Source organism: Mirounga leonina, unplaced genomic scaffold, assembly GCF_011800145.1.
Source record: "Mirounga leonina isolate KUSES-001 unplaced genomic scaffold, KU_Mleo_1.0 Mir_125, whole genome shotgun sequence".
Lineage (NCBI taxonomy): Eukaryota > Metazoa > Chordata > Mammalia > Carnivora > Phocidae > Mirounga > Mirounga leonina.
Window position 1 is genome coordinate 32522573 of NW_023270305.1, and position 27660 is coordinate 32550232.

Genomic DNA, 27660 nt, shown 5'->3' on the forward strand with positions numbered 1-27660 from the left:
CCTCTAGGAAGATACAAACTGCTGGCCTAGAGGACACATGCAGGAAACACAGGGACAAAAGCAAGAGAGCACGCTGAGCATTCAGAAAGAAAAAGGCAAACAGGAAGAGAAAAGGAGGGACAATTAGCTGGTATGTGAATACAGTCCCCCACCAAAATGACAGGACTCACTCCTGAACTCCAGAACTTTTCCATGTTTGACTAACCATGACTTTGGCCCAACACTGCGGCGGGGGTGGGGTGAGAGGGGTCGACTAGTAACCTCACCTGGACATTTACATGCAACCGTAACGTTATTAGAGCTGGTAATATGCTCCACACGTACAGAGAGGCAAAGTACTGAATAACTGGGGTGGCATAGGCCCCAGCCCTGCGGCACGGACACTACTCAGGATGCCACACGTAGTGCCAGCCCGGGATTGAGGAGGACATGACTCACATAATTTGAAGAAGAAAAAACCCTGTCCTTCACATCAAAGGGTCTTGTTTGCTTGCCATTTTCACTTGAACCTGGGTGGACACACAGGGCAGATGCAGTGTTCATACGGACTAGGGGCTGATGAGGAGGCAGCAATCCCTAGAACACTCCACTAGTACCAGTCGAAAAGCAGCAAGGCCACTGTCTCGAGCCATGTACCGAAAGCCTGGGAGCTTCATAAAGGCACATACTGAGCAGGACTTCCGAGAGACACACCATGCAACCATTTGTGGGCGGCAAGTGTTTAATTTTCACACTGTGGATCAGGTATAGAGGAGTGTCAACAAATTTTGAGTATTTACTCTCAGGAAAAAAATAAAGGCAAAGCTGCTGAGGCAGAGCTACTGATTCTTATTTGAAAGAATTAGCTCTTCATTCATGGAAAGGACTTAACTTTCTGCTAGATTTGTCCATTTTGGTTGTGAAAAATGGAGCAGCTGTCCTGTCCAGGTGGGGTGATGAAAGTCCTATACTAGGACCTACTGCCTAGGAATGATCTTAGGAATACCTGGTTCAGTCGAGAAACCCTTCTCTGGGTAACTAAAGTATCCAAACTGAACAGAAATTAAGTCAAAAAGGAATTATTCCAAATTTCCCACAACCACCACCACAGAGTGCAATCAAGTCCACACTCCTCAGACTGGTACCTGGGACTGTACCTGAAGGAAGCAAAATCACCTTTACAGAAAAAGAAGAACAGATTAAGAAGAGTAGTAAAATGTGACAACAGTATTCTGAGGCCGCAAGATGGTGCGAGACGAAAGCAGTTCTGAGCTGTTAGATAGTAAAATCTGGCTGGAGGACAAACATAATGTAAATTTACCAAATGTCTGAACTATAAATCTCTTAGGCAACTTTAAGCATCCACCTAAGCAGTGTAAATGGGCATAGAAGTGAACCTGAACTATGCACAGCTGTAACAGCAGGGCTGCAGCAGAGATAAACTAGGACAGTGGTTAAGTAGGGACTCTACAACCCAGAGGGACTCTGGCTGACTTCAAACACCTGGCTCTGCCCCTTAGTAGCCATGTATCCCCAGACACGCTATTTCTCTTGAGTTTCAGCTAATTTGTTTTGAGCACACTTAGGAGCTGATTAGTTGATGCAATGTGCAATTGCTTGTGCCAAAATTCTCCAAATTCCAGACCTAGAGTTCTATCTCCCATCTCTCACTTTATCTATTATTACCAATGGTAAAGGGGGGGGACGGGGGGGCTCCTTTGGGTGCGCTTTATCATTTGGTAAAAAGTTGAATATATGCTCAGATGTCAAGTAAAATATCCGAAAAGCTTTCAAAGCAAGATTTTTTTTGTGCATTATTCTAGGTCCTTGGCTTTTAGCCACTGGGAAAGATTAAAGTAAGAGGAATTTCTAGGGACCTTGCAGCATTGACCTGATGAAAACCAAGTAAGTGATCTGTTACAATGAGATGTGACCATGGATTACTGTACTTAATGACTTAAGATTTAAAAATTTCCTTACGAAGGTTTCCCTGTCGAAGAGAAATGAAGCAGGTAGCAAGAATACTCTAGAAAGAGCTGTGCTGCAGGCTGGGGTGCTTCTACCCTGTTCACAGGGCATTTGCTAAGGGCTCCTGAATTTGGTCAAGATTCCACTGTGCTTTCAGAAACAGGGTAAGAAAGGCTAGTGTGAACAAATGAAGCGTGTTATCTTGCACACGTACAGCCTCCTAGGATGTGGAAAACTTGCTGTTAAAAGATAATTTTAGTAATTATTATGCCAACAATATCAGTCCACTTAGCAGGAGATAGAGGACAGTGACCTACTTTATTTTTATAGAAATGATGTACTTTAACACATCCTTTTAGACACAAGGCTGCTTCACTCACCACTTCTGTTGATGTTTCTGCATGTTCAGAAGTAACATGTTCTTGAAGAGATGTCTCCGTATAGCCCATTTTTCCACAATAGGGACAAGTAAAAGACTGCGGCTGTTCTACAGAGAAAGCTTCCCCACCATAGTACAAATCTGAAAAATAAAGTGTAATTGTAGTGAGAAATAATTACTGGGGTTTTTTGGTTTTTTTACTAAATAAAAATGTAAACAGAGGGTACAATAACGTAAAACAAAGGTGTGCCTGAAATCTCCAACCACCTCACTCTGTCAAGGAGTGCTTAAGAACCTCTCTGCTTACGTATGCAACATCCTTATTCTCCCTGGGACTCTGTGACACCCCTCCACAATTTCTTTTCTACCCATATAGCTATTATTGCCTTAAGAGAAAAACAAAGCAAATAACTTTTTATATCTCCATTTAATTTTGAAAAAAAAAAAAATTTTTTTTTTTTTTTTTGGAAGATTTTAAGTAATCTCTACACCCAAGGTGGGGCTCAAACTCATGACTCTGAGGTCAAGAGTTACATGCCCCTCTGACTGAGCCAGCCAGGCACCCCGCCCCTTTCATTTAATTTTGAAACACCTCTCATTTCACATCTAGTTCTAATTTTATTGTAATTTATTTTTTCTTTATCTCTGGATGTGTAGCAACGCTAATCTCAAAACAAAGAATTAGCAGGGTGAGGGGCGCCTCGTGGCTCAATTGGTGGAGTGTGTGACTCTTGATTTCAGGGTTGTGAGTTCAAGCCCCATGTTGGGTATAGAGATCACTTAAAAATAAAATCTTAAAAAAAAAAATTAAAAATAATCAGCAGGGTGTATCCTAATACAAGAACACAAGTGCTCAGAGTAGGTGACTGTGATCAATATGCCAACCCCCAGATGCAGCTTTTTGTCTAAAGCACACACCTTTCTTATAGCAGAAAGGACCCTAAGCATTCAGCTCTTGTAAAATGATAACTTGAGGGCGCCTGGGTGGCTCAGTTGGTTAAGTGACTGCCTTCGGCTCGGGTCATGATCCTGGAGTCCCGGGATCGAGTCCTGCATCGGGCTCCCTGCTCGGCAGGGAGTCTGCTTCTCCCTCTGACCCTCCTCCCCTCATGCTCTCTGTCTCTCATTCTCTCTGTCTCAAATAAATAAATAAAATCTTTAAAAAAAAAAAAAAAGATAACTTGAATGGAGTACTACCACAACATACTCTGTCCAATCTGGTTACTGAAGAACTGACCAATTAGTGATATTCTATGCAAATAATGTGTTTGCCTCATTAGTACATCTCAAGTTCTATTTTTCTCCATTAGCACAAAAGGAAATACAATTGCAAGTATATTTAGTATGTTACGTCCCTTCATTATAAAGAACTATATTCAACATGACACAAATCCTTAATAAGATATGATCATTTTTGTGAGAAGAGAAAATGAAACAGTATTCACTACATGAGAGATTTGTTCACATTCATTTTTGGGAAGATTTAGACTATCTTAAAAATATTTACCCATTTATTATATGCATAAGAGTTGCCAGGTAGATTTGGGGTAGGTGGGGATAAATATATAAAAATGAATAAAACTTGTTCCCCTGATAAAGGACATATACAAAAAACCCATAGCTAACATCATACTTACTGGTGAAAGACTGGATGCCTTCCCCCCAAGACTTGGAACAAGACAAAAATGTCCACTCTTTTAAAGATGTCACTTTTTAAAAGATTATTTTATTTATTTTTATTTTTATTTTTATTTATTTATTTATTTTAGATTTTAATTTATTTTTTGACAGAGAGAGAGACAGCGAGAGAGGGAACACAAGCAGGGGGAGTGGGAGAGGGAGAAGCAGGCTTCCCGCCAAGCAAGGAGCCCGATGCGGGGCCCGATCCCAGGACCCCGGGATCATGACCCGAGCCGAAGGCAGATGCCTAACGACTGAGCCACCCAGGTGTCCCTATTTATTTTTATTTTTAAAAAAGATTTTATTTATCTATTTGACAGAGACACAGCAAGAGAGGGAACACAAGCAGGGGGAGTGGGAGAGGGAGAAGCAGGCTTCCCGCAGAGCAGGGAGCCCAATGCGAGGCTCGACCCCAGGACCCTCGGATCATGACCTGAGCCGAAGGCAGACGCTTAACGACTGAGCCACCCAGGCATCCCCTAAAGATTATTATTTTAAAGATTATTTGAGAGAGAGAGAGTGGTCTCAGGAAGAGGGACCAAGGGAGAGAGAATGTCAAGTAGACTCCTTGTGAGCCCGATGTGGGGCTGGATCCCAGAATCCCAAGACCATGACCTGAGCCAAAACCAAGAGTCAGGACCTCAACCGACTAAGCCACCCATGCACCCCAACTCTCGACAATTCTATTCATTATTTTACTGGAGGGTCTAGTAATTAGACAAGGAAATGAAATGAAAAGCAGCTAGATGGAAAGGAAGAAGTAAAACCATCTCTATTAGCAGATGACATGACCTTGCATATAGAAAATCCTAGCGGTGCCTGCGTGGCACAGTTAAGCATCTGACTCTCAGTTTTGGCTCAGGTCATGATCTTATGGGTCGTGGGATTGAGCCCCGCTTCGGGCTCTGTGCTCAAAGGTTCTGTCCCTCTGCCCACCCCCCTACTCTCTCTCTCTTAAAATATATAAATCTTTGAAAAAATAAATACATAAATCTTTAAAAAGAGAAAATCCTAAAAAAATCCACTAAAAACCTTTATAGAATAAACAACAAAAACAATACAGGATACAAGATCTATATACAAAAACCAATTGTTCTTCTATACACTTGCAGTGAACAATCCAAAAGTAAAATTGTAAAAATCCACTTACAGTAACAGAAAGAATAAAATACTTAGGAACACATTTAATGAAAGAAGTGTAAAACTTATCTGTGGGTAACTACAAAACTTTATTGAAAAATATCAAAGATGACCTAAATAAATGGAAGAACAGCTCATGTTTATGGATTGGCAAACTTAATACCACTGCTCTCCAAAGTGATCTACAGATTCAAAACAATCCCCATCAAAATCCCAGTTGGCTTCTTTGCAGAAATTTGATGAGCTGATCCTAAAATTCTTTCACAGAAACTCAAGGGATCTAGAATACCCAAAACAATCTTGAAAAACAAAAGAAAACCAAAGCTGGAAGACTCATGCTTGTCAATTTCAAAGCTTACTATAAGTTTACAGTAATTAAGACAGGGTGGTACTGGCATAGAGAGAGAGAAATAAATCAATGAAATAGACTGAGAGTCTAGGAAAAGACATTCATGGTCAACCAACTTTTCTTTTTTAATAGCTTTATTGAGCTATCTTAGACATATAAAAATTGTGTATATTTATGGTATACAAATACATGTACACACTGTGAAAGATCACCACAATCAAGCTAACATATCAACCACCTCTACATAGTCACCTGTGTGTGTGTGTGTTGAAAAGATTTAAGATCTATCCTCTCCAAAAATTTCAATTATACAATATTGTTTAACTATGGTCACCATACTATATATATCAGCTCTCTAGAGCTTATTCATCTTGCATAATGAAACTTTGACCAACCTTTGACCAACATCGCCCCATCTCCCCAACCTCACTTCATGTCAACTGATTTTTAACAAGAATGCCAACGCAATTCGTTGGATAAAGAATAGTCTTTTTCAACAAATGATACTGGGATGACTGGATATCCATATGCAAAAGAATGGTCTACCTCATCATTCCATATACAAAAATTAATGCAATAAAAAAACTCTTAGAAGAAAACATAGTTTTAAATCTTCATGATCTTAGACTGGCCAATGGTTTCTTAGATATGACACCAAAAGCATAACAAATGAAAAAATAGATAAACTGGACATCATCAAAATTAAAACTTCTGTGCTTTGAAACACACATCAAAAAAGTGAAGACACGGGGGTGCCTGGTGGCTCAGTCAGTTAAGTATCCAACTCTTGATCTCAGGGCCCCAGGTTCAAGCCCCGCATCAGGCTCCACAGTGGGCGTGGAGCCTAGTTAAAAAAAAAAAAAAAAAAAAATGGAAAGACAACCCATGGAACGCAAGAAAATTTCTGCAAATCATCCACCTGATAAGGAACTTGTATAAAGAGTATACAAGGAACTATTAAAACTCAGTAATAAAGACATACTGCCCAATTAAAAAAGGATCTGAACAGACATTTCTCCAATGCAGATCTAGAAATGGCCATTAAGCATTAGAAAAGATGCTTAGTCACTATCATTAGCCATCAGAGAAATGCGAATCAAAACCCCATGACATACTACTTCACAGCAACTATGATGGCTGTAAACAGAAAGATAACAAGTGCTGACTAGCTAAGAAATTACAGCATGAAACATTTATAGCTTTTCTTATGACTTAACAAGGTCTTCTAATCACCTGCAGAAACAATCTGCTTTCTGATAACTGGAGCAAGAATATTTGTGTGCTGCTGGCAAGAACAGTCCATTGACTTTACTCCTTCTTTACTGAGCCACTCTTCCGTCTCAGACCTTGTCAGTTTTATAGATCTCTGAATGGCTTTCATGAACAATTAAGCTATGATTAAGAGAATTATTTAGAATATAAAAGTAAGATTCATGTTACTTTTAATGTATTCTATTGGCAAGAGTCTTAGAACATTTGCCTTTACTTTTTCACGCACACACACACAAACTTCTAAACGACAACCCATTAAAATGTGAACTAAATACATACCAAAATCTACTCTTGTTAATATGCACTGCATTGGGTGGTCAGTTGTATGCCTTGTTGTTGTTGCACCACTTTCATAACAAGATGCACAAAGATCGTAATCGTAGCAAATTAAACACTTGTATCTGCGACCTCGGAAATTTCCTTTTAAACATGCATCACAGCTGACACCTATTAAAAAAAAGAAATATCATGAATTAGCAGCTATGTAACAGGTCACACTCCACCTCATTGTTATACATTTTTTAAGGTATACATTTAACCCCACATTTCCTTCCCAAAATGACTAGAAACAACAAATACCACAAGAATTTCCAACAATATGGTGGATGTTACTCTGATTTACATTCCTAATGAAAATAACTTTAAAAAATTATGCCATTTGCAACAGCATTAAAAAAATGCCTATGAATAAATCTAGCCAAAGATAGGCAGCCCTTTATGAAGCAAATAAGTAAACATATATTCAGGGATGCCTGGCTGGCTCAGTGGGTGGAGCATGCAACTCCTGATCTCGGGGTTGTAGGCTTGAGCTCCATGATGGGTGTGGACATCACTTAAAAAAAACACAAAACTTTAAATAAATAAATATATACACACGTATGTATGTGTGTAGATGCTCAAAGACATTTAAAGGACTTTCAAAAATAAAAATGTTTACAAATGAGAAGCTTCATGAAACGAAATGTCAATTCTCCCCAAATCGATTGGTGGAATCAATGCAATTCTAATCAAAATCACAAAAGAAGTTTTTGTGGAACATGACAAGCTGACTCAAATTTTTATGCAAGTTGCAAAGGGCCAAGAATAACCAAGATATTCCTGAAGAAAAATAAGATGGAGGGATTTACTTAACATATCAAGCACTATTATAAAGCTACAGTTAGGGGCACCTAGGTGGCTCAGTTGATTAACTCTTGGTTTTGGCTCAGGTCATGATCTCAGGTCCTGGGATAGAGCCCCACATGGGGCTCCCTCCTCTTCAGGAAATCTGCTGGTCCCTCTCCCTCCCCCTCTGCCCCTCCTCCGTGCATGCTTGCTTTCCAGTGCTCTCCCTCTCACAAATAAAGTCTTAAAAAATTAAAAAAATAATAAAACTACAGTAATTAAGACAGGATACCATTGGCATGGAGACAGATCAACTGACCAATGAAACAGAACAGAAAACCCAAAACAGATACACACATGTTGAAATCTATTTTATGACAACAAAGTCCCTAGAGATCAGTGGGGAAAGGGAGACAATGAATGGTGCCAGGACAGGTGATTATCCATAGGTGGGGAAAATAAAATCGGATCTCTGCCACAGATCCCACACACAAAAATCATTTCCAGATGGTTTAAAGACAAATGCCAAAGGAAAGTGGGGGAGAAAAAAATCCCTGGAAGACAATATAGGGGAATATTTTTATGAGCTCAGAGTAGGAAACAATTTCTTAAAACACACCCACGGTCCAAACCATGTGTTTAACTACATTAAAATTAAGATTTTTTTCTTTACCTTTTAATGCCCTATAGTGATGGAAAGACAAGAAGGCCCCGAAACTGGTGACATGAGCAACATACACAACAACAATTTGGGGTTCAGAACACATTAAGAACTCTGACATATCAGTAAGAAAATACCCAACATCTAATAGAAAAATGGGCAAATGGGCAAAGACTTGAGTGGGCACGAGGAAGAACCACCAACACAAATGACCAGGAAATATATGAAAATATGCTCAATCTCATCAGTCATCAAAGAAGTACAAATAAAACTATCACAAGCTATCATTTTACATCTACCAGTCTGGCAAAACCCTAGACATCTGATGATTTCCAGTGCTAGTGAGGATACACTAGTGAAGATACAACAGAAACACTTCTACTCTGCTAGTGGGAGCATACATCAGTACGACAACTTGTAAAATTTTGTTCACATTCTACTCAAGTTAAATCCGTGCAATTCCTAGGACTCTGCGACTTCTCTCTTAAGTAGATTCCCTGGGGACTCGTTTGTCTGTGTGTATCAGAAGAATGCAGAAGAATGTTCACAGCAGTTTTTCCAATGGGGGTGGGGGAGGCAGGGTGTTAACAACCCAAAGCCCAATAACAGTCCATTACAGAATGAATTAGAAAATGCATCACAGCCACAGGTGAGGACTTCAAGAATCTCACATGACTGAAAGCAAGTCTCAAAGGATATATATATAAAGTTCAAAAACACTATCTAGGGGCGCCTGGGTGGCTCAGTCGTTAAGCATGTGCCTTCGGCTCAGGTCATGATCCCAGGGTCCTGGGATCGAGCCCCACATCAGGCTCCCTGCTCCGCAGGAAGCCTGCTTCTCCCTCTCCCACTCCCCCTGCTTGTGTTCCCTCTCTCGCTGTGTCTCTCTCTGTCAAATAAATAAATAAAATCTTTTAAAAAATTTAAAAAATAAAAAAATAAAAAACAAAACAAAACGCTATCTAGTTTAGGAAATCAAACATGCAGTGAAACTATAAAGGGAAAACAGGGAATGATAAAATTTTGGTCAGTGCTTCCCTCTGGGCGATATGGAGCCCTCAGTGATCTTGAAAGGTTGGGGTTGACCCTCTTTTAGATCTGGCAGAGGGGGTCATCTGTAGTACCACTCTTGTTTTCCTTTAAGTAATTCCTGCACCCAACGTGGGGCTTGAACTCACGACCCTGAGATCAAGAGTCGTACACTCCTCTGAGCCAGTTAGGTGCCCCTGAAGGTCTTACATTATTTCATTCAGATGTTATCACATTTTCTGGTATACAATTCAATATCAGTACTAGTATATACAACCTTTTAAATCAGTCCTCAAAATACCCTTTCAGATTGTTAAGATTTCCCAAGTTGTACTGAGATCTCACCAAATTACACTGAAAGCCGAATGATGGCATCAAGCCAACAGTTTTTCAGCAAATTCAATAAATACTGAGTGCCTACTATGTTCTAGGTGGTGCGCATAGAGGAATAAATGACACAGACAAAGCTCTGCCCCTGTGAAGCTAACATTTGAGTGGTTTAAGACAGGTATAAAAACAAACGAAGCTGTAAAGCAAGTTAGAAGAAAGTGCTATGGAGAAAAATAAAGCAGAAAAGGAGAAATTGTATGAGCAGCAGAGCTTCACAAAAAAGATGGTATTTGAGCAAAAAGATGGAATACTTCAAAATTTGCTCATTCAAAACAGCTGCCAGGCAGAACAATGCTTTTAACATAACATTAAAAATACTGAAAAGGGGTAAATGACTACTCAGATTCACAAATGGAAATTTAATGTAACTGGATACAAGAACTTTGCCAAACAAATGTAGCATGAACTGTGCTAAAAAGGTGCCAGAAAGGTAAACCCAGCTTTGAACACTAACTTTTTGGTGTGTCCCATCTGAGGTTACTCTGCAGGCCCGCTTTTCTTTCCATAGTGGGGGCACCTGCTGACCAATATAATGAACAAAACTTACGGCAACTGTGGATGGTGACCCCACTGCCAAACTCTGCAACCATCACTTTGTGTAGGAAGGTCTGATGATGTTTGTCCCTTGCCTGTTTTACTCTTCTGATAGATAATTCTAAGTTATCTAAATCGAAATGCCTGTAGTTCTCCTACAGGGTCACGGTGTAGGGTGGTAGGAGGCTTCACCTACAACTCCACTGGAGTTCAGTAACTGTCAGACCTTTAAGAACTAGGGTTGCTGGGGCACCTGGCTGGCTCAGTCAGTAGAGCATGTGACCCTTGATCTCAGGGTTGTGAGTCTGAGCCCCATGGTGGGTATAGAGATTACTTAAAAAAAAAAAAATCTTAAGAAATAGGGTTGCTGTTGTTGTTTTTAAAAATTACTGTTTTTTGATGGAGTCATTTCTAATTTTAGTATATGTGCCACTGAAGCGAGCATGATGGAGTCATTTCTAAAATGTATGTTTTCAAACTTTTAAAAAAAGATTTTATTTATTTATTTGAGAGAGAGAGAGCACAAGCAGGGGGGAGAGGCAGAAGGACAAGCAGACTCCCCGCTGAGCAGGAAGCCCGACTTGGGGCTCAATCCCAAGACCCTAAGATCATGACCTGAGCCGAAGGCAGATGCTTAACCAGACTGAGCCACTCAGGCACCCCGTATGTTTTGTAACTTCTTAAACACTAAAGACATTTAACAACGTTTCTGATTCGAAGTTATTATTTCAAACACAAATACTTATTTCAGCCATACCACCAAACATTATGTTAGGTAAGTTCTTAGGGTTTCTTAAAACGTTGAGTCACTTTCTAATGATCTATGGTGGCAAGTATGCTGGGGGGGGGGGTTGTGTGTGATTAGTGGACTATGATGGAGGACTATGAATAAAAAGTCGAGGAGGTGAAAATGTTTTACACCGCATAGTTTTTCCACACAGCCTGCCCTTCTCATTGAAGTATTAACTCTGCCATTTAACACTTCTAATTTAATACTTCTGTCAACATAAGCTTAAATCAATACCTAATGAGTCCATATCTAATTTTACAGAAGATTCCATAGCACCTTCTGACTTGAAAGTAAAGCCCAGCAGCAGGCATAGGCTTTGTGGCCGTTTCTCAACAGCAACCACGTCTTCCCCCACTCCCACTTAGAATTACCAAGCCTCATTTAGCTTTGAAGAGAAGCCCAGATTTCCCACTTAAAACAGAGTCCCTTCTTAGTATATCTGTCTGAATTCATTGTATAACACAGACTACCAAAATTTGCCTCCTTAGTTTCAACTACAGGCAATCTACAGTTCCTATTAGGGAAAATAAGCTCATTTCTGCACAGTCCCTTGGGTTAACAGTTGTGGTCCTACCTGGTACCAGGAGGCTCAGGAAAATCTGAAACAGAACATATATGTGGCGTATGTAAAATTACCAATTCCTTGATAGAAAGAACAGAGCTACTTATGATTAGATGTTAAGAATTAAAGTTCCTGGGTGCCTGGATGGCTCAGTTGTTACAAGCGTCTGCCTTCGGCTCAGGTCATGATCCTAGGGTCCTGGGATTGAGCCCCACATCGGGCTTCCTGCTCCGTGGGAAGGCTGCTTCTCCCTCTCCCACTCCCCCTGCTTGTGTTCCTGCTTTCACTTTGTCTCTCTCTGTCAAATAAATAAATAAAATCTTAAAAAAAAAAAAAAGAATTAAAGTTCCTATAAAAAAGTATGATGTCACAACAGAAACAAGAGTTCAAATATTGTCAAAGAAAATATTGCCTTGTGAGACAAGGCTGGAGGACCACTGGGTGTTAGCATTGAGATCTACTGGATTAAAAACAATGTTTAGGTTCATTTACCCTATACTAAATACATCCTGCAAAAATGGGAGTTAACCAAATAATAAAATAGGCAACTCATTTTTGAATAATCTAGTGTTAGCCATAGTGTGTCATAAATAAATTTGGATAAGCATTGGTTTATAAAATGGTAACTGCGCAAATTACATCATAAAGTTGTGGTGGGATATTTGTGATCCCATCTGACCAAGCTACAAGATAAAAATGCCAGGAAATATAGTTTAACCTCAATTTTGGTACTGGCACTGGTGAAACTTAAATGAAGAGAATGTGTATATCTCACAACTCCTATCTGTAAGAGGGATATCTGAGCACATTCATATCCTCAACATCTACCTTTTTATTTAACAGTTCTGTAAAATAAATACACAAAAGCTGTATGAACTAAAAATCAAAGGAAAGAATGCCCTCTAGTGGGAACAGAAAATAAGTTTAAAAAACCATTGAAATAGGGCGACTGGGTGGCTCAGTCGTTAACCGTCTGCCTTCGGCTCAGGTCATGATCCCAGGGTCCTGGGACTGAGTCCCACATCGGGCTCCCTGCTCGGCAGGAAGCCTGCTTCTCCCTCTCCCACTCCCCCTGCTTGTGTTCCTACTCTCGCTCTCTCTGTCAAATAAATAAAATCTTTAAAATAAAATAAAATAAAAAAATAAAAATAAAAAACCATTGAAATAATATGTAAAGTCTTTTTTACCCTTAATTTTCTAAAATGAAACAAAGAGGTTTCTACAGTTGTTTATTTACAGTGATTTATTTTTAAAGATTATTTTTAAGTAATCTCTACACCCAACGTGGGGCTCGAACTTACAACCACTGCATACTCTACCAAGTCAGTCACGCACCCCTATTTACAGTTTCCAAAACGAAAAACCAAAGGGTGATATAGCCTTTTCATTTGAATAAATTTTTAGGTAGGGAAGAGCTGATGGGAAGAGAAGGTCAATAAAGGGCAGCGGTGTGACAAGGAATACAGCGACAAAGAACACAGAAGGAAACTGACCCCACCTGGAATTTGAAGGCCTGGGATTATATAGTATCTGTCAATGACAACTTTTAAAAAAATATTTTATTTATTTATTTGACAGAGAGAGAGCACAAGCAGGGGGAGCAGCAGAGGGAGAGAGAAGCAGGCTCCTCGCTGAAAAGGAAGTCTGATGCAGGGCTCGATCCCAGGACTCTGGGATCATGACCTGAGCCAAAGGCAGATGTTTCACCAACTGAGCCACCCAGGTGCCCCTGTCAATGACAATTTATTTTGACTTCTAGTGCCGCGCAATTTGGAGAGTAGACTCTCTTTTTACTTTAACAAAATATCTAAGTACCATGCATTTTTAATAAGCCCATGCACTTCTAATAAGTGTGACTTAAAAAAAGAGGATATTATATTATATATGCTAGACAATAATTTTAATACTGAGAACGGTACAGAGAACTATGCCATTAAAACAACTTTACAATGATAAGGACAATGCCCAAGAAGAGGCTCTTTGCATTTAGGTGGTTGAAAAATCATGCAACTCTTTGAGAGGATCTCAGATGAACATGGAAGCAATTAAAGAAATGAACTATTGTAACTCAGTGAAAAGCAGAAGTAGCCAGTAATAAAGAAGATGGCAGAAAGATATTTCAAAATATCTGGAGAAATATCTCCAGCAAAACTGCTGGAGGAAGGAATTTAAGATATATTTTAAAATGCTTCACAAGCTGGGAGCCTAGAACAGGAGTGAAAAGCTTTCCCCCTTTCTATTAAAGCATCACAGAGGAAATACAATCATGCCTTGCAAAGGTAAAATAACTCTAGGAGTTAAAAAAAAAAAAGCCCTACTTAATTATTTTTAGAATTATGAACAAAACCAAAAAAATTAAATATATCTGTAACTCTATACATGTTTATTTTTAAAAATCTCTGCCATATGGTTATGGGAGAAAGTCAAGAGGACAGAAAATTGGGTAGAGAGACCCATATAAAGATACCATTCAGAAAAAGACCTATAGTTTTGTTTTTCTTTTTTTTTAACATTTTATTTATTTATTTGACACAAAGAGACACAGCAAGAGAGGGAACACAAGCAGGGGGAGTGGGAGAGGGAGAAGCAGGGAGCCCGATGCAGGGCTCGATCCCAGGATCCTGGGACCATAACCTGAGCTGAAGGCAGACGCCCAACGGCTGAGCCACCCACCCACTCAGGTGCCCCTCTTTTTTATTTTTTTCTAAAGACTTTATTTATTTGACAGAGGGAGACACAGCGAGAGAGGGAACACAAGCAGGGGGAGTGAGAGAGGGAGAAACAGGCTTCCCACCGAGCACGGAGCCCGATGCGGGGCTCGATCCCAGGACCCTGGGACCATGACCTGAACGGCAGGCAGACGCTTAACAACTGAACCACCCAGGCGCCCCTGAATAAAAACCTATAGTTAAAGAGAGTCCAGGGGCAGAGAAAGAAGACATGAGAAAGAGGTATACAGGGGCACCTGGGTGGCTCAGTCGTTAAGCGTCTGCCTTCAGCTCAGGTCATGATCCCAGGGTCCTGGGATCGAGCCCCACATTGGGCTCCCCGCTCTGCGGGAAGCCTCCTTCTCCCTCTCCCACTCCCGCCGCTTGTGTTCCCTCTCTCACTGTGTCTCTCTCTCTCTGTCAAATAAATAAATAAATAAATAGATAGATAGATAAAATCTTTAAAGAAAAAAAAAAAGAAAGAGGTATACAGCTGGGGGAGGGCAAGACTCAGAAAGAACAGAACTGGGTGGCCAAGAGGAACACTGGAGTAGGGAAAACATGGAGAAGTTTGGTAAGTAGGTTGATAGTACTTGTGCTTTTCACACTTAATAGACCTGCTTGAAACTGATACATTTACCTGGCAATTTAGAACAACCCTTTCTGTATGGAGACGCGGCTTTCTTACTTTTATTGTTTTTAGGTAGAATTCTACAAGTTATATCATATGTAATAAGAAGGAGCATCCGTCTATCCTTTCATTATTTACTATCTACTATGTGCCAGGTACAGCAGTGAACACAAATGTTTGCTACACAGAGCTAATACTCCAGTGGTGTGAGTAGCAACTTCTATCATTACTTACTGTGTGCCAGAAAGCTTACATATATTGCTTTCTTAATCTTCACAACAAAGTTATGAGGCAATTGTGACGTGTGATTAAACTTCTTTTGTGGCTAAGGATGATTCAAAGCCAGTTCAAATCTGCCCCAAAAAGTGGACAGAGAGGCAGGGGTTAGACATTATATTAAAGAGTTCCTTGTGCATTTTGTCAAGGAGGGAAGTTAAATTCATCTCTAAAAGTTCCCAATGTAGAGGAAGTTGGTCCATTCTGGAATAAATGATTGGTTTGCTTGGTTTTAAAGAACTTGGTCTACCCTCTTATTTCACAGAAACGCATCCCTCGCCTGCAAAAGGAAGCCTATCTTAGTAACAATGGACTTGCTCACTCATGAACTGGTGAACAGCCTTTCAGAAACTCTTATCTGGAAATAGAGAGGCTTCTATATTACTCAAGCTATTATATTCAGCCATGATTAGAGCTGTTTTCTGACTCACACATAAAACAAAGGAAGAGGAGGTATATAAGGATTTCAATGAGTATCTGTCGAATGAATGAAAAGAGAAGAGGACATTTTCCTAGGGTAATTAGATAAGAGCTCAAAAAGAGAGAAGGGAAAAAGGATTAATGTGAGTCTATAATAGACTTCTTGATGTAAGGATGACTGAATGATGAAAATTGAGGGGGAAGAGAAAGGGACTGAACAACAGGTACTTGTTTTCTATAGGAGGAAAGAAAATGAGTGGGGCAAAAATGCCACGCCCAGTATTTCTGGGCACCAGCCACCAGCCAGCCACATCAGCCCAGGAGAGTCTGGCTGGCAGCTCTAACAGATGACGCCCCTGGTGCTGGGAAACAGGTTACTGACTGCCAGTCACAGGTTTATGTGTAAAAATAAAAAATAAAAACCCAGTATTCACATATATATGTGCAATTCGGTGTAGTTGCTTTAAACAACACACAGTGCACAGAGATGACTCTGTTTGCAGACCCTCCCCAAGCAGGTCTATGGGGCAAGGCAGAGTGCTCCAGCCCTCCCAAAACAAGTATCCTCAGACAAGGCGATCATTTTAATGAAGATATCTAGTGCTTATATTTTGCAGAGATTGGGAAAAGAGAGTACTAGTAAAAAACATTAAATTTCAAACCTGTAGGTGCCAGTCTAAAAAATTAAAACACTTAAACAGGCATGACACAACACAGGAGACTCTCCCTCAGCTCACCTCTACCCAGCAATGTTCCTTCAATAACCAATCAGTGTTTAACTGACCTTGATGCCCAGGCACCTGCAGAAAGGCTTGGTCACTGAACTGTTGTTCTTTTACAGATACGTAAACAGAGGACACAAGCACCAAGCACCTTGCTCCAAAAGCACACAGCTATCAAGTGGCAAACCAGTGACTGCTACACAGGGTAATCTACTGAGGCATGCCTTCTGACAATAATAAGTCTGTTGTTATTTCAGAAGTGGATATCTTCAGCAGTTTTTATTTGCTACGGCGTAGAGATAAATAAAATTTCAGTAAGCTGGAAACATGTCTGGCCTCACTCCTTCAAATCACAGCAGAACAATCAATATGACTCTCAAATACATAGTTTATTTTTCACTTTTGGTCTTTTCAAGCATATCAGGAAATCCGGTACACATGCATCTTCAGACATGGGAATCGACAACCTATGACACATGACACAATCACATCCTGCAATACTACACCAGTGCACTCCAATGAACTACCAGACTTCCCTGCATCAACGTGCGTCAGTCCCTACAAAAAAAAAAAAGTGGTAAAAGGATACATACTATATGGAACCACTTCCATAAGTTTAAAAATACACAACACAATATTCTATGGACACATACGTATGTGGAAAGCATATTGAAAGGTGGACAGAAAGGATACACATCAATTGCAAGAAGTGCTACCTCTAGGAGGTAGAGAGATGGAAGGAAATAGAATGGAATCAAGAAAGGATATAGGGCGCCTGGGTGGCTCAGTTGGTTAAGTGACTGCCTTAGGCTCAGGTCATGATCCTGGAGTCCCGGGATCGAGTCCCATATCGGGCTCCTTGCTCAGCAGGGGGTCTGCTTCTCCCTCTGATCCTCCCCCCTCTCATGTGCTCTCTCTCTCATTCTCTCTCTCAAATAAATAAATAAAATCTTTAAAAAAAAAAAAAAAAGAAAGGATATAAAGTGGAATTCACCTGTATCTGCAAAGCCTTAATTCTATGTTTAAATGTTTTCTTAAAAAAACAAACCAAAACAAAAAAAAAACAACCAACATGGACAAATTCCCCATCTCCTCTTAACTTGTGAAGTAACATGGAAGAGGACTTTTGGACACAGGATGGCTGGTTTTGTGCAGAGGCATAAATGGGTAAAAAGTTAGTTAGGCTGATCTTTGGGAGATTCCCTTAAGAGAGGATACATCTCTGTATCAGGGAGAGTGACATACAACAATATGGAACAGAAAGAAGGAAAGGACAAAATGAGGAAAATGAACAGTGCTTACAGAGTTTGAAATAAGTCTCTAGTAAACCAACTGGTATTCAAATATTAAGTATCCAAAGCTAAAAATAAAATAAAAACATTGGCTTTAATATAAATATTACTCATGTTTCCTCTTCCCTCCACTTATGAACATTTCTAGCCATGATTCTGAGCAGTATGACCCTGAGTAGGGCACCATACAGAATATGCATCCAGGCTGACAATATATCAACCATGACTTTGAAATGCAACACTCAAAAGAGCAGTTCACCCACTTAAAAAAGGAATGGCAGTAACTCCAAGAGCAAACATTATGAGCAGGTAAACAAATAACTTTATTGGCAAGGATGTGAATCCTGCCTGACTGAAAAGAGATTGCTTTCTTGATCAATTAAAGGGGGGAGAAAGCATATAATAATCTTTCTATATCGCAGGGCTGTCACAGATATATAAACATAAATTTCTCTTCCCTTCCTTACACTTCAAGGATATCAAGGACATCTGAATTATAAAGTGGGGTGCTGGTTATTACTACTGTTTCTCAGCTTCAAGCTTACCCTTCTGTATGCAGCTCTGCAATGCTGGGTCTCGGAGGTGGTTCTTCATCAGGGGCCATTCTGTCCCCCAGGGGATATCTGGCAATGTATGGAAACATTTGGGTTGGAGGGAGGGAGATACTGGTTATCAAGTGGGTAGAGGCCAAGTATGTTACTAAACATCCTCCAAAGCAAAGGACAGCCACGTGGCCCAAAATGCAAAGGACAGCCACGTGGCCCAAAATGTCAATGGTACTGAGATTAGGCAACCATGTCCAGGGTCTGAAAACTTGATTATTCAGACTCCCTTGGCAGTTGGCTTCTGGTTACATTCTGCCAATGGGAGGCCCTAGAGGGAGAGAGAAAGCATCCCTCCAGGAGAAGAGGGGCTCTGGCCCCAGCATTCTCAGCACCAGCTAGTTGCATTCTGCTCATAAAACTCTAGTAACATCGTCTTTTCCTTTTTGTAAAATTGGAGATATCTATAACTGTACTCTCCAACGCAACAGCTACTAGCCATTAAAATACTTTGTCAGCTGAGAAAGTCCAGAAGCAGTGATGCTCCAGCAGCAATGAGCACACACAGCACCACAATCTTGGTTTCTAAACAGCATCCTCCACTAAGAAAAACCAGAGCTCCCCAGGAAGATGGATGATTTCAGGGCTTGGGGGAGGGCAAGTACATGAACCTGCTACAATGAATGATGCAGAGATAATGATGGATACATGTCAAAAGGATACAGAAGAAACCTTGAAGGGGTTTCTTTTTTTTTTAAGATTTTATTTATTTACTTGTCAGAGACAGAGAGAGAGAGAGAGAGCACACAAGCAGGGGGAGCAGCAGGCAGAGGGAGAAGCAGGCTCCACGCTGAGCAGGGAGCCAGACGCGGGACTTGATCCCACGACCGTGGGCTCATGACCTGGGCCGACGGCAGACCCTCAACCGACTGAGCCACCAAGCATCCCTTGAAAGGGTTTCCACTGGCCAAATCTGGGATGATCTGAGCATCAAAATAAATAATAAAAGTACTAGATTATAACCCACTGAACATAGGAATCCATGTGTCCATACTGATACAAATAAGAAAGTCAAAAAGAAGGAAATAGGGGGGAAAAAATTCCTTACGGTGAAGGAAATAGGAAAAAAAAAAGCCCTTCTCCTTACGGCAGATATATAGATTAGATATAGACATCAGTTACTCCCAATTCCCACTTTACGAGCACTGGACCTGTGCTGTTCAGTCTGGCAGCCACTAGCCACATGTCATTTTTTAAATGTGACTTTAGATTAAATACAATTTAAAATTCAGTTCCACACCAGCCACATTTCAAGTGCTCACATGGCTAGTGGCTACAGTACTGCACACGGTACTGGACAATGGCATTTGAGACTGAGCCATAATTTTGTAAAAATAAAGTCTAGAACAGATAACATGGTAAGATCTAATTCTGTTCTTTTCTGAAAATTTAGCACTGGAATTTAAAAACTGACAATTTCATAATGATAAAGAGTAAACAACAGCAACAAAATTTGGAGGCTGGAAAGCAGATGGATGAGTGGTTACAGAGTTAGGAAACTGAAGACAGCTGAATCCTAATCCGGGGATAGGAGAAAGCTAAGAAACAACCCAATTTACAGCACAGATGCAACAGTATGTCCAGGACTGGCAGCACCAGGTACCTCCAGAATGAAAGGATGAAGAACTGTAGAAAGATGGAAGATGTAAAAGCTCTTTAGAAGCAGTTACATTTCTTTTAAGTTTTTATTTAAATTCCAGTTAGTTGGGGCACCTGGGTGGCTCCGTTGGTTTAAGTGCCTGCCTTCGGCTCGCGTCATGATCCTGGGTCCTGGGATTGAGCCCCATGTCGGGCTCCCTGCTCAGGGGGTAGCCGGCTTCTCCCTCTCCCTCTGCCTGCCGCTCCCCCTGCTTGTGCTCTCTCTCTGAAAAATAAATAAAATCTTTAAAAATAAATAAATAGGGGCGCCTGGGTGGCTCAGATGGTTAAGCATCTGCCTTTGCCTCGGGTCATGATCCCGGAGTCCCGGGATCGAGCCCCCATCGGGCTCCCTGCTCGGCGGGGAGCCTGCTTCTCCCTTTCCTTCTCCTGCTCCCCCTGCTTGTGCTCTCTCGCTCTGTCAAATGAACAAATAAAATCTTTAAAAATAAATAAATAAATTCCAGTTAGTTAACATACAGTGTAATATTAATTTCAGATGTGCAATATAGTGATTCAACACTTCCATATATCACTCGATGCTCATCACAAGTGCACTCCTTAATCCCCATCACCTATTTCACCCATGCCCCTACCCACCTCCATTTTGGTAACCATGAGTTCTCTCTCTATAGTTAAGGGTTGAGAAGCAGTTAAATTTCTTTTTTAAAAAAAGTTTTATTTATTATTTATTTGCGAGAGAGAGCACAAGCGGGGGGGGTCGGGGGGCAGAGGGAGAGAATCCCAAGCAGACTCCTCACTGAGCACAGAGCCTGACACAGGGCTTGATCCCACATCCCTGAGGATCATGACCTGAACTAAAATCAAGAGTCAGACACTTAACCAACTGAGCCACCCAGATGCCCCGAGAGGCAGTTAAATTTCTAAGTTGCCTCTCCAACAGTATACTCCAAGTGGAAAGTAACAGTTTATTTGTTAAAGCGGGTAAAACAGGGGGTCTCGAACCTAGGGAACTCATGGCATTGTTGACAGCAGAGTAAAGTGCATTCTGTACTGAAAACTGAAAAGCTGTATATGCTGAGTTGGAGTTAAGTAACTGAATTATTTCCAGGAGAAGCGGGGTGGGGGGGGCGGAGGGGAGGAGGACAGTATTAAAGAGAAGAAAATTGGAATACTTGTCTAGAAGTTTCAATATTCTAAAAGTGAGAAAATGGAGGGGAGGAAATAACCAACAGAATAACTGAAGAAAACTTCTCAGAAAAGAGGTTATGAGTTGCCAGACTGAAAATGCCCACAGAATACCCAACACAGTGGATAAAAGGAGACCTACCCATCACATTTCAGAAGAGCAGACATAAAAAGGAGACTCTAATTCTGCTAGCTTCCAGAAGAGGGACTGGGGGAAGAGGGACTGGGGGAAGAGGGGAGTAGAGGTCACACAAAGATCAAAGATCTGGTGTTTGCAAGAGGAACACTGGACACTGAAAGGTGATGCATTACTGTCACCAAAGTTCTAAAGGCAAGACTATCCAAATTAAAGTTCCACACCTAGGAAAGTTATCACTCAAGGATGAGGGTAGTATAACAACATTTTAAGGTGCATTAAGTCCTTAAAAAAATTACTTCCCATGCATCCTTTCTCCTGAAACTATGAAAGTATAGGTTACCAAAAGAGTGAGAGAGGAAAACAATGGGCAGATGGAATCTAGGAATCAGAAGACTGAATCAGAAGACCCAATACAAAGAAGCAACAAAAATCACCAGGGAGCTAGACGGTGAAGTGGGAATCCCCAGAATCACTAGTCCCCACCAGAGTAGTGACACTCAAAGCCACGTATCCTGAGTGGTCATCATCCAGATCCTGAGGCCACAGTAGTGTGTGTTTTTCACTGTTTCCTTAAGCTTAACACCATTCAGACAAGTACACAAATCATAAACACACAGCTCAGTTTTCACAAAGTGAACACATCCTGTGTAACACCGAGATCAAGAACCCCAAAAGTCTCCCTCATGCCCCTTCTAGTAACCATTCAAGTTACTACCTTGACTTCTAACATTCTAGGCTTATTTTCCGTTTTGTTGACAAATATGTATAAATACACGTACATTCGTATTAATACTTGTAGTGCTCTAAGTCATTCGTGCACATTACCAGCTGAGGGTAAAAAAAGTCAACTCTCTCCCTTCTTGTTTCTGCCCTCACAGCGTAAACAAGTGTCTTTCATGATCTATTTAGTGCCATGTTTTTCACCTTTCTGGGACTGTTTATAGGGGGTTTCACTGTTTCAAACGGCCCCTGAGGGTACGGTGGCAGTGCTGCCCAGTGCTCCTACACACCGTAAGGCTATGACGTGTCTTACAGAGAAAATATACATTAGATAAGCTTTTTTTTTTTTTTTTTAAAGATTTTATTTATTTATTTGAGAGAGAGAATGAGAGAGAGAGAGCACATGAGAGGGGGGAGGGTCAGAGGGCAAAGCAGACTCCCTGCCGACCAGGGAGCCCGATGCGGGACTCAATCCCGGGACTCCAGGATCATGACCTGAGCCGAAGGCAGTCGCTTAACCAACTGAGCCACCCAGGCACCCCATTAGATAAGCTTTGTTCAGGCATGAGTTATGTTGCTGTTGGCTGTGAGTTCTAGGATCATAAATGAACAATACATATTAAATAAACTGTCTTTCAACAGAATCACTTCTAAAAAACAAGACTGATCAATTGATGAAAATGTGACCAAAGGCTTACAGGAACCTAACCCTGAATTTCCCCTAGGAGCAATTATTCAGCATTTGCTAGGTCATTGTTCATGGAAACTTTGCAGAACAGAACTACCAGAGGTAACAAGAATCAACTATACATACACACAATCATATAGTATTGTACATTTTCTGGTTAATCTGATGACAGAATGATGCCCAGAGAGTCTGGCCCAGGCTCAGCTGCTTGTCTGGACTTGGTTGGTCACAACTGCATGCTGATGAAATTCCTGTTCTCCCCTCCAGGACAGAGGTTCAGCCAAGGACCCTCGTTTCACCCACGTGTTCTGCTCTGACCTGCTCACGAGAGCAGGAGGTGGGCCACAGTGAACAGCCATCCTCTTTCCATGCCTCTGCTGGAAATCTGCCCTGGGCCACACAATGGCCAGCCAAATCCCCCATCTGTGGTGGCCCTGAGTTTCCAGGGGTCAGTCATGACCTCACCCAATGACTTCTCCAAAGAGTCGCTCAGAAACTCTCAGTGAGGCTGAAGGCAGACTGTTCAGCTTCTCCTGTCCTCAGAGATTTCACCCAATAGTGCAAACTGCCCTTTCCTCACACAGGCTGGAGTTTGCTACTCCATGTTTCGTAACTAAACAATATGTTGCTTAGACAGGAATAGATATATTGAGGGTTAAAGTATAGAGAAAGACAAGAGATGATCAAGACAAAGATCCAGATAGTGGTTATGGACATGTTTGTGAGATGGTCTACTTTTTAATATGGGTGATCGAAACAAAGATCTTTGTTTTATCTTTTTACTGAATACACACATTTTGTACACTCTTCTGAATGCATGACATATTTCTCACATGTACGTAAAAACTCCATTTTTAAAGGAAAGAACTGACTTACTGGCCATATATCTTAAAAATCATAAATACTGTTTAGATTTTTTTTTTTGAAGCATTAGAAACTTCTTTTAAAAACCATAAGAGGATATTTTTTACTACATACAGGGAACCTGAAACCATAAAAGGGGGGGAGCACACTAAATTTGATGAGAGGTATACAACTTTAATACTGGCTAAAGATCCCATAAACAAAGTCAAATGACAACAGATGAGAAATATTTACAATAAACAAACAATGATGAGCTCTTAAAAACTAAGAAAAAGACCAACAGGAAAAAAAACAGAAAAACGGGAAATGGGATATGACCAGGCATTACTGAAGAGGAAGTATGTGATTCAAGTACATCTTTGGTAATAAGAGAAGTATCTAATGTCCTCCAAAATTTTCAATGTCATTCAGATGAAGGCCTAATTAAAGTAAGGCTCATGAAAATCTTAAAGTAGAAGATTCAGGCATGACAAGTAAAATGAAAAGTAAGCTATCAAGCCTGTGAATCAAAAACTGGCTTCATTCTGAGGTAAAACTGACCCTCCTCCTACCAGACCTTCCTCCAAAAAATTCAATTGCTCTCATTTTGCAAGAGTTCCAGCTTAGGCACCACCCACAGCCAACACAGAAGTCAGACTGAATCAAGGCCTTCACTCTTTGCTAACAACATTTTAGCTTTCTCACATAGTTACATACTTGCTACATCTTTTCACTTGCCCACTTATCTTGCACCATTGTAAGGTCCTGTACTTGACCCTATTTTATCTAATGTTTTTAATGGTGACCTGGAAAATGACAGAAAATATACTTATAAAGCTTGTGCATGAAAGAAACAGCTAAAATATTGGGTGACAGAAAAGAAATTCAAAGAAAGGTGAATGGGTGTGCCAAAATAAGATAAATTTATTTTTATTTATTTATTTTTAAAGATTTTATTTATTCATTTGAGACAGAGAGATACAGAGAGAGAGAAAGCATGAGCAGGGGGAGAGGCAGAGGGAGAGGGAGAAGCAGGCTCCCCGCTGAGCCAGGATCCTGACGTGGGGCTCGATCCCAGGACCATGACCTGAGCCGAAGGCAGACGCTTAACCATCTGAGCCACCCAGGCACCTCATAAGATAAATTTTTTAAGGGAGTCTCATAAAGTCTTGCCTTTAGATTAAATAGCAATCCATGGGCTAAAAAGTTCTGGGAGAATTAACTAAGCAGAACTTCAGCTTCAGTATTAGCTTAAGATGGGATGCAATTACTAAAAAAGCCAGCAAATAAACAAGTTCAGGTGGTATTAATGAACATATAAGACACATTACTGTAATGTTTCCACAATGTTTCACTCTTGTTGGACCATATGTGAAGAACTGCATTTAGTTCTGGGTGTCTTGTTTTAAAATGAGAAACAAATACAGTATAATGACAGAATGGCAAAGGTTCTAGAAACTAAGTCAAGAGAAATTACTAAAAGACAAAACAGGCCATTTAGCAGAAAAGCTGGGAGTAGGTAACACACAGGGGCTGTGATAGCTTTAAAAAGAGAGCTTTAAACAGAGCTAGCTAAGAAAGTAGTACACTGGTCCCTGCAGCCGCGGAAGTCAAAACCAGGAGGCACTAAACGCAACATGCTGGATCTGGATTCTGTACTGGATCCTGCAACAGAAAAAATTAGTGGAAAAACTAGTAAAATCCGAGTAAGTTTGCAGTTTAATAATAATGTACCAATGTCAGTGTAGTAGTTTTGACAAATATTGCCAGGGTGACATGTTAACATTAGGAAAAACTCGGTGAGGGGTGTATGGGAAGTCTTTACTACCTTTGCAACTCTTCCGTAAATCTGAAATTACAATAAAATTAAAAGGTTATAAGATGAAAGAAACAAGGAGACAGATGGTTTAACAAATGACTTTCAATAGTGTAGTGAATACTCTTATCAATGCATGGGTTGTGTTCAGAGATTAGACAAACTGAAATGCGCCTTTGAAAGGATATCTGCATATTTCACGGCATACTGTTACCATTTAAAGTGAAGGTCAAATGAATTTAGTAGGGCCACTAATATCTACCTTGGAGTCCAAAAGCCAGAATGTAAAGAACAAAGCTAACTGAAGCAGATCTATCAACACTAGGGAAATAATCTTACATTTCCAATAATGTTGCAATTGATTCTTCTTCTAGGTTTTTTTTTTTTTTTAAGATTTTATTTATTTGAGGGGCGCCAGGGTGGCTCAGTCGGTTAAGCGGCTGCCTTCAGCTCAGGTCATGATCCCAGGGTGCTGGGATAGAACCCCACGTCAGGCCTCTCTGCTCAGCAGGGAGCCTGCTTCTCCCTCTCCCTGCTGCCTACTTGTGCTGTCTCTCTGCCAAATAAATAAAATCTTAAAAAAAAATTTTTTTTATTTGAGAGAGAGAGAGAGCTAAAGAGAGAGCAAGCCAGGGGGAGAGGCAGAGGGAGAAGCAGATTCCCTGCTGAGCAGAGCTCAATGTGGTGGTCAATCCCAGGATGGTGGATCATGACCTGAGTTAAAGGCAAGATGCTTAACTGACTGAGCCACCCAGGTACACTGGCTAGTTTTTTTTTTAAAAAGATTTATTTATTTTAGAGAGAGAGAGAAAAAAAGGAGCGAGCACGAATGGGGGAGGGGCAGAAGGGAGAAAGAGAGAGAGACTCTCAAGCAGACTCCCTGCTGAGCGTGGAGCCTGAGGCGGGGCTCGATCTCAGGTAAGAGCAGACCAGAGCTGGATGCTCAATTGATTGAGCCACCCAAGCGCCCCTCTTCTGCTAGTTTTGAAGAGGACCCCAAAGCCTTCTATAGGTGTTTTTCCAACTATAGGTCATAACCCAATGCAACCAGTTTAGTCACAGTAGCTCTCCCTGGAGGTAACACTCCCAGGGGGCATGCTGGAACTCTGTGGGGGGTATTTTTGATCACCACAATGATTGGGGGGTACTACTGGAGTTTACAGGAGAAAGGTACCAAAGATACTAGGTGTCTGGAAATGCAGTAAAGAAGTGTCCAGCATCCCAATAAGATATGCCAAATCTCCCACCAGACATTCAAGTACAAAATATAGTAATAATAATAACCTTTAAAATAATCTAATCATACTACCAAACTCCATTTCCCCCACAAACACAAAATATTTTTTGCAACTTTAGTAAACACTTATTTTCCAGGTATGCCACTATCTCGTAAGAAAGACCATTTTGCTTTATTTAGAACTTTACAAAAGACTCTTTAACATTTCAGAAAATCTGATGAAGTTGTTCATAGTAGCTGAGTTTCTAGTATAGCATACCTGTACCAGATTGCTTTTCTTTATTTATTTTTGAAGATTTTATTTATTTGACAGAGAGAGACACAGTGAGAGAGGGAACACAAGCAGGGGGAGTGGGAGAGGGAGAAGCAGGCTTCCCACTGAGCAGGGAGCCCGATGTGGGACTCAATCCCAGGACCCCTGGGATCACGACCCAAGCTGAAGGCAGACGCTCAACAACTGAGCCACCCAGGCGCCCCAACCAGACTGCTTTTATAGCTATAACTTTCAAATAGGTAACAGAGATTCCTCTGAATAGTTTTATTTCCAAACATTATTTAGTAGGGATTTGTTTTTTTTATTTTTTATTTTTTTAAAGATTTTATTTATTTGACAGAGAGAGGCACAGCGAGAGAGGGAACACAAGCAGGGGGAGTGGGAGAGGGAGAAGCAGGCTTCCCGAAGAGCAGGGAGCCCGACGTGGACTCGATCTCAGAACCCTGAGATCATGACCTGAGCCGAAGGCAGATGCTTAACGACTGAGCCACCCAGGCACCCCTTTAGTAGGGATTTATGAAAGAGGGTTCTTTCTAAATTGTATTAACATTAAAAAGTATTTCACATCAGAAACCTGGGTGGCTCAGTCGGTTAGGTGTCTGATTCTTGGCTTCAGCTCAGGTCATGATCTTAGTTGTGGGATTGGGGGTCGGTGTGGGGCTCTGCAG

At 40.8% G+C, this 27660-nt stretch overlaps 1 protein-coding gene across 2 annotated transcripts in view; it reads right to left on the reverse strand.

Annotated features, from left to right (window-relative positions):
- The window catches only part of KCMF1 (potassium channel modulatory factor 1), a 76381-nt gene that overhangs the window by 24288 nt on the left and 24433 nt on the right, over positions 1-27660 (reverse strand). The window contains exons 2-4 of one of the 2 annotated variants that reach the window (XM_035001180.1): positions 18432-18509; positions 7047-7214; positions 2328-2467 (exon numbers count right to left, since the gene is read on the reverse strand). In XM_035001180.1, the coding sequence (XP_034857071.1) occupies positions 2328-2467; positions 7047-7214; positions 18432-18509 (386 nt within the window). The remainder of the gene's footprint in view (positions 1-2327; positions 2468-7046; positions 7215-18431; positions 18510-27660) is intronic. The other variant, XM_035001181.1, reaches the window with a different exon arrangement.